The 15,570-nt window shown below is 43.9% G+C and overlaps 1 protein-coding gene across 3 annotated transcripts in view; it reads right to left on the reverse strand.

Annotated features, from left to right (window-relative positions):
• Positions 1-15,570, reverse strand: part of INTS2 (integrator complex subunit 2) — a 280,966-nt gene that overhangs the window by 122,390 nt on the left and 143,006 nt on the right. For all 3 annotated transcript variants that reach the window (XM_078679818.1, XM_078679819.1, XM_078679820.1), the window contains one exon: positions 11,701-11,865. In XM_078679818.1, coding sequence (XP_078535944.1) covers positions 11,701-11,865 — 165 coding nt within the window. The remainder of the gene's footprint in view (positions 1-11,700; positions 11,866-15,570) is intronic.

The raw sequence follows: 15,570 nt of genomic DNA on the forward strand, positions 1-15,570 counted from the left end.
AACAAAAAGTCTTGCAAGACATCGGAAAACTGGAAAAAGACCAACCCCGGAGAAACAGCAACATGTCAAAAACTGACTGGCTGGCTGTGAAATCCCTACAAGAGAACGGTTCGATCACCATCAAACCGGCCGATAAGGGCGGGGCGGTGGTGGTGATGAACACCAGCGACTACGAGGCTGAAATACACAGACTCCTAGGGGTCAGGGAACACTATCAACGACTTGCTCGGGACCCCACAGAAGAATTGCAAACCACTATACAAAGCATGGTAGCAACAGCACGTGAAAAGAAATGGTTAACAGCCAAAGAAGCCGAGTTCTTGATAAATCTATCTCCCAGAGTGCCAGCGTTTTACATTGTGCCCAAAATACATAAAGCACAACGGCCCCCTCCTGGATGGCCGATAGTCTCGGGCATTAACTCTATACTAGAGCCACTCTCACAATTCTCGGACTTCTTCCTGCGTGAATGTGTTGTCACACAGCCTTCTTTTGTGCGAGATACTACAGATATCCTAAAACACCTGCAGACAGTGGAATATGACCCAGGCGAACAGTGTTTAGTGACCATTGATATCGAGTCACTGTACACAAACATACCCCAGGAAGCAACATTGGTGGCAGCAGCACGCTCCCTGGGGGAATGTGAGTGGTTTTATGACACTGCATTGACCTTTGTACTGCAGTGCATTGAAATTGCGCTGACACGCAATTTTTTTGCCTACAAAGAACAACTCTACCTACAAACATCTGGGACATCTATGGGGGCAACATTTGCCCCCAGCCTGGCATGCATCTACGTCGGCCAGTTTGAGGCAAACTATATCCACCATGCATCTAATCTCTTCCAGGGGAACATTGTCCTCTGGAAGAGATATATAGACGACATTCTATGCATCTGGAAGGGGCCCATAGAAACTTTGGACCAGTTCCTTGAATGGTTGAACAACTTGGACCCCTGCCTGAAGTTTACATGGACTGTAGATCGGCATAAAGCGACATACCTGGACCTAGATATACAAGCTGAGGGTGGCAAACTTGTAACAACTGTCCATCAAAAACCGACAGATAAGAACTCACTGTTACACTATGAGTCATTCCACCCCAGGGCTCTGCGGGACAACCTGCCGGTGGGGCAATTCATGAGGTATCGCAGGAATTGCTCGTCAACATCTAGTTACATGGAACAAACAGAAGAGCTAAACAACAAACTGGTTGCCAGAGCGTACCCACACAAAATTGTCAGACTGGCAAGGAAGCGAGCTTTAAATACCCCGAGGGAAGCCCTGCTAGAACAACGGAGTAAAGAGCGACAGGAATGTATCCCAGTGGTAACTACATTTGGACCACATTCAACAAAGATTCGCCAGATAATGCGAAAACATTGGCATATTCTGAATACAAACTCTATGACTATGCCACAACCAAGATTCGCGTTCAAGCGATCATCCAGTTTGAGGGACCGGCTGGTTCATTCACGTCCTCAAATAAGGGAGGAGGGCTCCAATATTCCCCCGGGCCACTACCCCTGCGGGGGCTGTACAATCTGTGCACTCACCACCAAGACTAGGTGTATTAACCGCACAAGTGGCAAGATCTGGCACCTGAATAATTTCAGCAACTGCAATACGTGTAATGTCATCTACAGATTGACATGTCCATGTGGCATGCACTACATTGGACTAACGAGCAGAAAAATAAAAATAAGAATACAAGAACATCTAAGCACACTAAAAGCGGCGAAACTAACAACCAAACTGGTCCAACATTTTAAAGAATTTCAACACAAACCCCGAGATCTCCGTTGGGTAGTGATTGAGACAGTAAAAGGTGATGTACATAATATGAACATCAGGCTACATAAGAAAGAGGCACGTTGGATATTTGAGGAGGGCACGGACCACACGGGCCTCAACGACTCCATTGAATGGAATAGGATATCAACAATATAAAAAGTAATTTAACAAACCAGTAATCAAGATATCTGATGGGGGGAGGACAGGTCATTAAATTACAAGATAAAATACTGGGTAACAAACTTCGTTGAAGAATAATGTCCTGTCGCCTGCCCGAAAGTGTCCAATAGAACAAGAATATCGATATCTATCCATTAAGTTCAATCACCTCCTATAGCTAGGCGACCCATTCAAAGATGGCCGCCATTAACATCAAGGGGAGGGCGGGCACGCACGATCGACGTGGGCGCATGGTTGCGCACCACGTGACCGGAACCATTTCAGGTGATAAGGAACAGCGAGAGCAACGCCGAGATGTAACGGGGTGAGCGGAAGCCACATTACAGCTTGATACCGGTAAGAGACCCATAAGCTGACCGCCAACGGGTCCCGCATGGACGTTTTCAATTAGACCAGGAAGGCTGAAAAGCGGGTAGGATTTTAATTGAAGGGGTTTAAGAGAAGCCGTGGTGCGTCCTCCCAAGCCCTTACACATGGGGGGTCGTGGCGGAGAAGGCAAATCCATAGTAATATCGGGAAGTCAGAACGATAGACAAAAACCGGGTACACGGTTATGTTTATAGTCAGGAGAAAGAAGGGAGAGGACTAATAGGAACATGATGACATTTGAGCAGTCCAATACAATCCTCTCAGTCTCCGCATATTGCTTCCATAGAAATCCGACCGTCAGGCGGACACCGGATTACGCCAACAGCACTGTGGTGTATACCAGATTCTTCTACGGGGGCCGGGTAGGCTCAGTAAACAAAGGCCACCTGGTAATGTATAAAGAACCTAACATGCGCAAATGTCACAAAGGTGGAGACATTTGTGGCTTAAGTAAACTGTGCTTATAAGTGAATTTTACCCAACCGAGACATAATGAATGCATTGTATATGTATGTGTGTGTGTTTTTTTCGCCCTGTTTTCACTGCAGGTACAATAAAGGGAGAATTCAGCAGTGCAAAACTCACGCTGACCCGGGAAACCCTGATGAAATCACCGGTAATATATAGATAGGTGATGAAACATGTTGGTTTTTGTTTTTAATAGAATGAGCAAACAGCATAGAATAAATACAAAATTGCCAGTTTAGCTCTGTTCTTTTTAAACCATTAGGTAGTATAGAACTGGAATTCACAGGCTCTATTACACCTATAGAGGGTCACTTAATAGTAACTGCACTTTTTTGTTTCCACTGCACAAGTTTTATTCCCCTTTTTCTTTCATGGTTGGCAGTAGCTGATGATGATAAGTGAGGATTCAGGCGAGTACCAGTGTCAGATCCTCCCCTGGGTGTTGCTCCCGTGAGGCACTGCCAACCCCCCTCCCCCTTTTTTCAGATAGAAGGGTACATAGAGGGAACATGATTTAATGAGGGCGGCACACACTAATACATACACACAAAGATTTTTAGTACCGAATACAGTGACTGTAAATAGCACATAAAGCTAGAAGGTTGATGTACACCTGTAGCACATACATAAAACATTAGAAAGTAACTTTGGGTCAATGACCACAGAAGTTGGAAGGGAAGGCCATTATTGTTGAAAATGATATGAGTGGGGGACGGTCTTTCCCTGTAATTCCCCTGGGGCTCCAGTTGAGATTGTGTTGTTATTGATTGCCAAATGGGAAGAAACTGATGAAATCTTCCCCCGAGAGGTATTGAATGTTCAGGGGGAAGTGATATCACGTCACGGTTTGTTAGTGGATGGGGAGGTACATGACGGTGTACCACTACCTCTTCTTTTAATGTTTTTACCTCTATATCTACTTCTATAGCATCCTCTAGAGGGGGAGGACTGTGTCTGTGTTTTATACAAAGAGGTGGTTGCGTCTGTGGTATTAGTTTTAGAGCCCCCTCTGTAGAAGGAGCAATGAAAGGAACGTCTAGAAGATGGAGACTGAAGTACTCCCATTGACTCATCGATTTTGCCACTTCTGTGTCCTTTTTTATCTTTTCTGATGACTGGTCTATCTGAGGCCCCCAAAAGGTGCTCTTTAGTTTGTTGAACTTCTGGTTTGAAACCAGAAATTCTGAGCCATGCATTGCTCCTTAGCAAAATGCTGGTATTGACTCCTCTATCTGCAGTATCTGAAGCATCTAAAGCACATCTAATATATTAATTGGAAAGGAGCTTGTCTTCTTGCACTACTTATAGCCCCTTTGTTCTGTGTTATTCTGGGAGATATTGCAATAATGCTTCCATCTCATCCCAGTGTGCCCTATCATACCTGGCCAACACCCATTGAGTGTTGGCTATGCGCCAATGATTGGCTGATTGAGCAGTTATTCTTTTGCAGGAGGCATCTATTAATTTTGATTCTTTATCAGGAGGAGGTGCTTCGCCTGAGGTTTGTGAATTTGCCCTTGTTAGACCTAGTATAATTGGCGTGGGTCTCCCATTATTTACTGATTGCCTCCTCTGTTTGTGATATGTTTTGCTGGTTTAGATGCTTTGGGCACTGTGCCACTGCTATTCAGTGCCACAGTGCAAGTGCTCCCTATGTTAAATTGATGTATTGATTAGTGACTCCATGATTGGGTTATTTGATTTATTTGTCAGCCCCTAGTACAGTGCCCCATGTGTGCCCATGGATTATAAATCAAATACTGATGGTGTGCTTGCAGCACTGGTTGTGCCACCCACAGAAGCAGCTTGTAAAGTGTGTCTCAGGCCTGCCATTGTAGAGCCTCTATGCAGTCTAGTACCTCTGACTTGGCAAGTGCACCCACTTGCCAGTCCCTAAACCTTCCCTTTTCTACATATTAGTCACCGCTAAGGTAGGCCCAAGGGCAGGGTGCATTGTAGGTAAAAGGGAGGACATGTCCTGGTGTGTGTGGCATGTCCTAATAGTGAATTACAGCCATTTTCGTTTTTCACTATTGCAAGGTTACCTGTCCCCATAGGCCAGAATGGGCAGTTTGATTAGAACATCTTATAATCCTAACTGACCCAGAGAACATGGTAGAAATTCGAATTTAGTATGTCTGAACTCAAAATGATAAAATACATATTTTAGTGAAGTTGGTTTTAACATTCTGTATTTGAAAATACCACTTTTAGAAAGTAGGCATTTTCTTGCCTAACCATCCAGCCTGTCTCTGCTGGCTTGTGTATTGTATGTCTGGTTTGTGAGTGACAGGGGATGGGGTGGCTCCAGGAGACAGGGTGAGTCAGCACAGGGCTGAATAGACCTATCTGTATGTAGATGGGTGGGAGGAGTAGCACCTGGGTCTGAATAGGGATGTGCCTGGCTTCCACAATGCTGGCTCCACCTCCTGTGGTGTGTCTGATGACCCTGGCCCACGCTGCCAAAGGAAAGAAGAAGTCCTGTAAACAAAGTGCTCCAGGACTGCACAGAACTGGTTTGGACTAGGTACACTCCCCTCTGCCTTCAGAGGCGAAAAAGGAATTTGCAGTATAAATATGGGGACCCAGACCCCAAGACTTTAGATCACTTCTGGAACAACAAGACAAACCTCTACCAAGGAGAAGAACCAATGAAGCTGTAGGAGTTGTACTGCCCCCCTGCCAGTGTGCTGTGTTGGCCCACAGTGGTGTTTTCAGTGCCAAGGAGAGGAGAAGGAACTTTTAAAGAACTTTCATCATCTTGCAGAATATTACTCCAAGGGCTTGAACTTGTGCTTTCCTCCTGCGGAAGTCCCAGGGACAAAACACGTCACCACCAGCTCCCCTCTGAAATTCCTTGCTGGGAATTCTATCTACAGAAGCCTGCATGACGCTGGGAGCGCGAATCAACGAGAAGAAGCGCATCGCAGTCGCAGCTGTTGCCGTCGTATCGCCGGAGAAGCGTGGAACCACCGCAGAGGTCGCCGCCGCATCACCAGAGAAGCGTGCCTTCGTCAAAGCTGGTACCCCTACGCATCACCGGAGAATCGTGTCACTGCCACATCACCGGAGAAGCGTGTCGCAGGGCCTGTCGTTGCTCCAAAGTTAGAGAGTTCACCGCACAGCCGCCGGGTGTGCACGCATCGTCTTCACGTTGTCGCATCAAGGGCGCCATCTTATTGCATCGCCCCAGCTTGTCGCATCGAATCGAGGCGCTATCTTGCCGCATCGTAACCGGGCCACAGTACGAGAAGCTACGCATCACCTCCTCTCCGGCAAGGACCAAGACGCATCCCGTACTCTGCGCAAGCATTCAGGCGTGACGCATCGTCTCCCCGAAGCAAGGAACCAACGCATCTCCAACTCTGCAAGCCTTTTGTTTGTTTTACGTTAGGCACCCAGGTACATTTGTGATAATTGTGTTGCATTTATCATCAACTTGAACTAAGTGACTTCTAACATCTTTGAGTCTATTTTAGGTACAGTATTGTGGATTTTTGTTGTTTGTGGTCTTGTGTCAAGTCTTTATAAAGAATACTTATATTTATAAAACCTGTGTTGTGTCCATCTGTGGTGTTTTCACTGTATTACTGTATGTGTTCACAAAAGCTTAACACACTGCCTCTGAGATAAGCCTGTCAGCTCGTGCCAAGCTACCAAGGGGGTGAGCAGGGGTTATCCAGTAGTGTAATCCCCTTTCCCTGACTTAGAAGCAAGGGTCCCTATTTGGTCAAAGGTGTATTGACAACTAGAGACCCCCAGTTCTAAAAGCCCTTTTACAAGCGTTGGAAACTACTAACGAATCTAAAGACAACTGAACTTCAATAAATACTGAGTCAGATGCAGAGGGTTTATATTTTTATCCACCCTAGTTGTTAGGATCCGTGCCCTAACAAGATTTTTAAAAATATCGTCTGCATGCCTCATCATATGTTTTAACATAGGCAAGGATTGAGATGTTCTGTGATTGTGCCCTAAAGTTTCAAAAAGGAAATCCTCCTCTAGGTCCTCTTTCTGTAAGGTGACCCCATGATAAGTGGTTGCTCTAGCAATTAGCTTCTGATATCTATTATTATCATCAGGAGGGGAAGGTTTAGCTGGATATAGATCGGGATCTGTGTCTCCCAGTGGGTCTATTTCTAGTTATCTCACGGATCAGGTAGTGGCTGATTATCATTGTCGTCATCATTTCCTATATCAGGATTTATATCCGGAGATCCTAGAGGTGTATTATGTAAAGGGTCTGAAGCTGGTATGAGAGATACTGGTGAAGAGGTGGAGTGGTTTGAGGAATGTTATTAGGAATAATATCTATGTGCTTCTCTTCTTGAGAGGGATTCTGTATTCAGTGTATTTTCCTTAAGGGAGGTGGCACCACTGGCGTAGTTGTGATGTGCCCAATCTGAGGATTAATATGTATTTCTTTCTGTTTCTAAACCAGCTTTTGTTTCAATTTCTCTAGAATCGGCTCTGGTGTCTTTAGAGAAGCATCTTTCTCTTTCGGTGCGGATTTTTTCTGCGTTGAGCTGGATTTGTCCTTTTTATGTTTCGATGCAGACTGTTTCGGCATCAAAGGGTGTCATCTCGGTTCGAGCCCGAACCAGAAGGCTTTACTTGCTATTTTGGTGTCGAGCCGGAAGGCGGGGAGTTGGAATCAGAGTCTCAGTGCCTACCATGGCCTGATGGCAGTGGTGCCCAATAGCCTTTGGCTTGGTTGGAAAGGGTTTGGTGGGCAAAGTGGCTTTGTTACTCACTGCACCCTGTCCAGATGTGGGACTCCAGCTCGATTTCCAACTCTGAATCAAAGTCCCGGACGGAAAAGGCCGCTTCCTGTTCCGACACCTCTATCTCTTCTTGCTCGACATCTTCGCCGAAGATATTGGGGGTCTGCTCAATAGTTTGTAGCGACAGTCTCTAAGAGTCTTTTTGTAACTCAATGAACGACAGGCGTAGCAGTCTTCTTCTTTATGGACAGAAATGGAATGGTGTTCGTGCCATGGGCAAAAGTCTCAATGCTGGATCTTCGAGTGGAAAGAGGAGACGAACTAGGCCCGATGGCCGCAGTTAGAGTTTTGTATTGGATATGAAAGTTTTTTGACGTTTTTTCAACATGCCGAAGTTTAGAAACGTGATCGAAAACATTACCGTCAAGAATGGGTGAATTGTGAACCGAAGGGATCCCGATTGACTCCTTCAAATCGGAGCGTAGCAATACACGTCCAAACCTGATTGGCGGAAAAAAAACAATCTAGTCGAGGACCATACGCATAATCACCGAAAGGAGGAGTCACTTTACCTTGTGACTGGAAAAGACTTCTTCAAAGAAAAACAACTTGCAAACATCCGGACCCAACACTAGATGGCAGGAGTATGCAAAGCATACGTATCTACAGCACACATGCCTCGAACATAGGCTTTCCATGATGGGTCAGAATGGGAGTGACCTCATCTTTATCTGTATCTCCCTGGGCTAAATGCTCTCTAGTGAGCGAATAACAAGTCAGTCCCATCAGTAGGAGTTGACATATTTAGCTCCAACCAAAGAAAGCATAAAGCACTGCTCCATATCCTATATGTATTCACAATTGAGCTTGAGCATGTTAGTATGCCCTTTGCAGGCTACTCAAGATGACCTTGCCATGGGTTTTTTGCACCAAAGCAGTTAATTTGGGTGATACAATGTGATATGTCCTACCTGGCTTAGACTTTCACAATGCCAATTGCTGTTTCCCAATTGTGAACTGCTAAAGGTGAGTAAATAAGCAATCCAAGACAGATACACCACCCTCCATCAGGACTATGCATTAGCAGAAATCTGCTTTAGGTCCAGGAAGAAGCCTTTGAAAGTGTTAGACTCAGCCATTCATAGCTGGAACAGTATTGTCTACTATATTTAGGAGTGCTGCATGACAACATTCTTGGTGTCTGAAGTCCAGAAGAATAATTATTTTGTAAACCCAGGTGGAATAAATTAATTCAGGAATTCTTTCAATGTAACCTGCCACAATTGTGACCGAGTTCATCAAGACCAAGGAGGAGGTGGAGCCAGGCACTTACCCTTGCCACAACATTGTTGCGAAAAAGACTGAATGAACTGGGAGATTATTAATCAATTTGATGATCCACTGAAAATATAAAAGTGTGCTATTTCAGACCCAACGCATTTTAAATTGTTTTCAATGCAATGCTGTCTATCGGAAGAATGACTGTTTGACGATCATGTGTTCTATGGCAAGTACGATCTTTGGGGAACCCTAAGGATAACCCTAAGGAATTACACTGTTGTGGTTCAACTGACTGCATAGGGGTACACAATCCAGTACCTGTATAGATTTTAACATAGCAACCTGAAACTATTTGGATATAGTAGCTCCTGATCATTCCAAGCTTCTGGTGCTTATCAGCATCTGTGCCCACTTTGCCTTTAAGTCCAGTCTTCCCTAGCACAGAAGGTGCAAAGTGTCAAGAAGAGGTTACCGATACCTTACCCTAAGTTTTTTTGCGCAAGACAAAGTAATTACTCCAAAAGTAAGAACATAAACGTACCCATGTCGTAATGACACCTCCAAGTGGAATAATTTTTCTGGGCCTGAAATTACTAGGTACAGACATACCAAGCCCAGTTTTACTGGGAGGACATCTGCACCTGGAAACGTGGCTGGGTGAAGGGCAGCGGAAAGAGGCACAGTCAGACCCACACAGCTACTACAGGGGATGAAGAGAATACTTCTAGAAAGGCCACAGCCTCAGCCATCCCTAAGATGCCCTGCAGGCCTCCTGGACCAAAGCCCCGGTTCCTGGATGTACACAGGTCCCTACATGCAGATATGGACTTCATGGTCTGAACATGTGGTAAAAATCAAAGTTGAGTTCCCCAGAATAGTCGGAAACCGGTCCAAAAGGACTCAGTAATTAGCAGGTATGGAGGCTACTCCCCATTCCGGGGGAATTTAAGTTGTGATCCACATCAAATCAAAGGAAGATACCAGTCAGAATTACTGATTACAGCAAAATATCTCCTCATGGCGTTAAAGGAGAATTCGTACTGGCAGCCAAGTCAGTTTATCTCGTGCCATGTTCAATTAAGAATCAACTAGTAGCACATATTCTTATCCTATTCCGCTGAAATCGGCAGCAACATGCAATTCTAGGTTTTATTAAGCACATTTAGCACTACAGTACTAGGAACCTGTAAACACATAAAAACATATTGGCTGAGGAAATAGAGAAGAGCCTAAATCTGCCTGTCTGCCTTTCTCTATTGCTTATTTTTTGGTACACATAAAAAATAAAATCCATGTACCTGCAACAAAAATCTCTTGTGGGCACTGAGCCACTTTTTCTCTTATTTTGTAGTGTACCTTTCAAGTACAAGTTTGGGGCTTGCTTTTATTCTGATGATGGACAGCACCACGCTGGACGCAAGTATTGTATTGTAGTTAAATGTATTTAGCAGTGAAGAGCTTTGACAGACTGGTTGTGTGCCACTCCATAGGTTATGCATGGTTAAAATGGTTCAGATTTGTAGTGTGGTCTCAGTGGGAGTGTTTTGGTATCATGAGCGATGACCAGAGTACAGCTCTTATTTCTTATCTAGTCGTATGTCGCTGTGCTTGAACAAGTGTAGAAGAAGAGTGAGAAAATGATACACTTGAGCTTTTTAATATGGTCATTTATTGTTGAAAGAATGTGAGTTTGGCCTGTGTGGATAATATTTTAGTGTTGAGTGTGAGCAGCAAGATGCTCTACGCGTGTTGCCACAATTCTGTAGCTACACTTTGCATGGATTGACATGAAGGGAAGTGAGAGAGGTGTGCATTTGATTGTCCATACCATCCCAATATCAATATCAAGATGAAATGGGCCTTGGTGGGAATAAGACTAATACATCCTCAGGGAGGGTCACTCAATAAATTATATAAATAGCAGCATTTTTAGGAAAAGCTTTTATCCAGTTCTGAATATTGTGCAGCATATTCTACCAAGTTAGGCCACACAGATCAGCTGGGTTAGCCCCACACAAGGCCAAAGGGGCACCGGAGAGCCCATCTCTGCCAACACTACACACTCCTCGAGTCCGACACAACTAGCATGCTCTTGCAGCAGGTGAGGTCGCACAAAGCTCTGCTGTCGGCAAGTACATAGGACATCCATGCAAGTCGGAGTATTCTGTCACCACTATGCCTCGCCAACCACTATACCCCGTCCTAAAACAGTCTCCGGGGCTGAGCAGGGCAATAAAAAAGTGGAGCGCTAACCAAATGCAATGAAAACATGAACAACATGAGCCCAGATGGCTCCGTTCTCCAAACTGGCTGTGCAATTTAAATGGATTGAAATCATGTCTCCCTCAAGTAAAATTAGGCTTTGGAATTATGTCTAGCACGAGAAGTGAGAAATTAAATATATAACTTATCAATCACTTTACAGGATACCAAGATGATGAGTAATGGGTTGCCCACACCGAAATACCTTTAATGTCTGCCAAATAGGCCTATCTATCAGAGTTAATGTTAGAAACTGTTAATGTTCTATTAGATCTAATTTTAAAAATGATGTATAGAAAATATTTTATTAAAAATAGCACTCTAGTCGTGGATCTGAATGACCATTTCCCCAGGTATTCTGAAACACCTACAAAACGTTATTCTTTTTCCACACTGACATTCCAATTCAGTATGCCACACTTACAATGATGAAATCGACACATATCATTACAATAATTTGGCAATATGGCTGAATTTAAAGATTAAAGTACGCTGGTGACAAGTAAGGCACACATTACATTACATTTACATTACACTAAAGTTAGTTTTTTCAGCGGGTCACAACTGCATATAACACTGGGCTAGTGAAAATTTTATGAGACAGAGAAAAGGGATTTTACCATCCTGAAGCTGCTTGGGGGAGTGGTTTTTGGCACTGTTAGTCAGCAGCATCCTTCGGAGCAATGTATCTGTCCCAGTTATTTCTTCCTCACATACCCAGTCTTCCACGATACACAGATGGGGGTAGTTTGTTGCAAGAAGCCGCAATAAAGCAGAATGTAACCCTAAAACACACAGCAAATTTGATTTTACTTAGAAAAACAGTTTCTTGACAATTCCATTGTTGGTTCATAACTTATACATCCTGACTCCTATTCAAGCTAAGCGTGTCATCAGTTGTACATAACTCAAATCTGGAAATATGCTTTAATTTTGGAAAATAGAAGTAGGCAAGACCACAACAAGCTTAAACCTTACAATTCGCCACATGAATCATCTCTAAATACAGGGCCCGATTCATAAAAGTAAATTCCACTTTTGAATAAGTTTACACTTTGTATTAAGTCTACTACTTTAGATATTCATACAATCCAAGTGTAAACTTCCCACAAAAGTATGAGTTACATATCCCCGCCCTCAGAGTAAAATCCCTCCCCGATCCTCCCTAAACTCCTCCCTAATTTCATTCCCCTTAGTATTAGTTCTGCCTTTTTCCCCCACCACACCCTATCCCTCCCAATTTTACTACTAAAATCTGCACTTACAAGTGCAGAGACTCCGCGGGCGGAGAGCTCCACACACACAAGTATCGAAAAACCTTACATTTTGTAGCAGTACGAAACGTACTACAAAGTGTAGTTTGAGATTTTTAGCCCCCCTCACTACTATTCCTTACTACGAACCTTCGAAACTAGAAGATTTAAAGGAGATTGTTTAGCATCAATTGCTGGGATGCCATCTGCAAATTCGGCAAAGCAAATTACAAGATAACCTTAAACAAGCCTGTAAATACCCTGAACCCAACTCCCTACCTAAGTTAACAATATCAGGGACACCTGTAACTTTTTTCTTTCACACTTTATTTTTCATTTTTAAACAGCAAAAGCAGTACAAATATTCCGGACCAGTGCAACATCAGTCAATAAAAACGTCATTGATTATGAGCATTAGGAATTGGCGGTGAATCGGGCCCTGTGTAGTAGCCCAGTGAAAAAGTGGGGGCTCAGGGGGCATGGTATACTAAAAATAATCGTATCACAGGTCACTGTAAGCCGAAAAGGTCCGCAGTCTCTCAAGTGGGGTCTAACAAGTCCCCAAGATCTACACGGTGTGGTGGCTCAGCAACCGGTCTCGTGCCCTTCCCCTCAAGCGAGACCGGGAACGACGTGGAGCCGACTGCCGGGCCTCCGAAAGCTTTCAGGACTGCTCCCGCCAAGACTTTGGATTCATGGCCCGACAGTCGGAGCACAACTTCGGGTCGTGGTCGCACTCCATGCACCAAAGGCACTCAAGATGCGGATCCGTCACAGACATCAGTTTGTGACAGGAGTCACAAGGCTTAAATCCGGTCCGACGATGGGATATCCCTGACGCACCAGGAGTCAAAGACTCGAAAAAAGACATCAACTAAAAGTCAAAAAAAGTTTAGCCAAACCATTACTAAGGGGCAAGCTCTCTCCGGATCTGCACTAGGCTGGCACGGAAAAAGAAAGAACTGACATCAGCGCACAGGGGCGTCGTCCAAGTAGGCACCACAAAGTCATCTCGGCGACCACGACTCCGGACGCGGAGTCGACTGACGCCATCTACCGATGCGCAGGGGTATTGCTGAAGAAAAATTCTCTGGATCCAGTCTGAAGCCTGGGGTAATTTCAAGGTAAGGAATCTATAACTAATAGTCTCTTTCAGATAAACATAATAAAAATAAATGTAAAAAAATCTTGTAGTTCTAGCTTACACCGTATTGCTTAGCTGTTGCCATTTTGTTTGCCCATGTTAAATATAGGCTGCTTTGGCTATGACGTATTTGGATTTCTAATGTATGGTATCACTAAATGAGGATTCTTAATTAAGCAAGCTCAGCGTCTGAAAGTTACTTTTTCTTTGAGGCCTTATGTATTCTGCTCACAAGAGAGGTGGGCAGTTACAGTATTAACATTTTGTTTTTTTTGTTAAGTATTGTGATTCATGTGTGTGTTCAGAAAACCTATAGAGTCCATGTAAGTGAGAGGCTTGGCATTAAATGCGCATTGCAAATAAGTGGAAACCCTAAATATCACATTTTCCTTATTTTTGTAAATAAACTTGCTCTGATTTCAAGCAGGCATATATACAGTTCTTATCCTCCTACAGTAAAGAATTTAAAAGTTTAACAGATGATTTACTCGGTTGGGCAAACAGGCTGCAGTTGTTGCACCGGAGGGTGCAGGAAGGAGAACAGCGACAACAGAAGTGCACTGGGATCCTGCTATCCGTTTCCTTAGTGCCAGATCTAATTACATAAAACTGTTCCCCTAATTGGTCATACCTTTAGCACCCATGTAAGTTCCTTGTAAATGGTACCCAGGGCATGGGTACTAAAGACGTTACCTAGGGGCTGCAGCATGTATTCAGTCACCATACGGGAACTGTAGGAAGCTGGGCCCAGAGTCCAGAGATTCCCCAAAGTGTACAGGGCTCAATGCAAACCTGAAGTTCTCTATTAGTGGTAGTGTGGGTGAGCAGCCTTTGGCCCAACACAGAGGAGTGTAAGACGTTTGGTGCACAGACCCATAAGAGACACACAACTCAAAAAGTTCCACACCAACTTTAGGAAACAAATAGTTTCTTACCGGTTAGTGTAGTTTTGCAGCTTGAAAATGTTTCTGGATTCAAATGCTGTGCATTATTCCTCCATCTAATGGTTGAGTCCGGAATTGTAGTATTTCTTTTTTTTTGAGGGGTGGGCATCAACATACCACCATTTGGTGTTCTTCTGTGACGTAGACGGGCTTCATCAGGAAGCTCCCACCTTTGGAAGCTTTCTTCGAATTATTTATCTATTTTTCTTCTCTCCTCCTATTGTCATTTTCCTTAGTGAAGGAAGGTGGGTTCGCTAGTGAATCCAGAACATTCTTCAAGCTGCAAAACTACACAGAGAGGTAAGAAACTACTAGTTTTGCAGCGTGAATCTTTTCTGGATTCACATGCTGTGCATAGACTTTGTAGCGGTTTGCTAGTCTTGTGGTGGCTGGATGGTAGATGAACTTTGGTTTGTGAATAGATGTTGCAAGACCTTTTGTCCTACTTATGCTTCTTTGTTTATCTTCTTTGTTTATCTGAATGTGTGTACTGAAGCGAATGTTGCAGCCATGCAGATATCTTGAATTGGAGTGTTAGCTAGAAATGCAATAGTTGCTCCTTTCTTTCTCGTTGAGTGTGCCCACGGGGCACCTTGTTAGATTTGTCCTGCTTGCCTGTGGCATAATTGTATGGCTTGCACTATCCATCTTGCAACAGTGTTTTTGGTTACTGTTTGCAAAGGATACAAATAACTGAAAGAACTAAGGAATACAGGAAAACTAGACAATGTAGTACATGACCGCTTGTGTTGCATCAAGTGTGTGCAAAGCTTTTTCCGTTTTGGTCTTTGGATGTTGGAAGAAACTTGGTATTTGTATACTCTGATTTATGTGGAATTTTGATACCACATTTGGTATGAATTGAGGATCTGTCCTGTATTTGGAAGTAAGGTTCCTGTAGTGTTAGTGCCTGGGGTTCGCTAACTCTATGTAGGGATGTTATTGCCACTAAAAAGGCAGTCTTAAGAGTGAGCATTCGTGGTGTTGCTTTGTGTAGTGGTTCGAACAGGGCTTTCATCGTCTGTGCTAGAACTATGTTCAGGTTCATGTTGGTGCTGGCACCATTTTTGGAGGTGCAATTCTTTTTGCCCCTTCTAAGAACCTTTTGACTACATGTGAAGTGAAGAAATGTTTTCCGGTTTTGCCTCT

This window comes from Lissotriton helveticus, chromosome 3_1, assembly GCF_964261635.1.
Source record: "Lissotriton helveticus chromosome 3_1, aLisHel1.1, whole genome shotgun sequence".
NCBI lineage: Eukaryota > Metazoa > Chordata > Amphibia > Caudata > Salamandridae > Lissotriton > Lissotriton helveticus.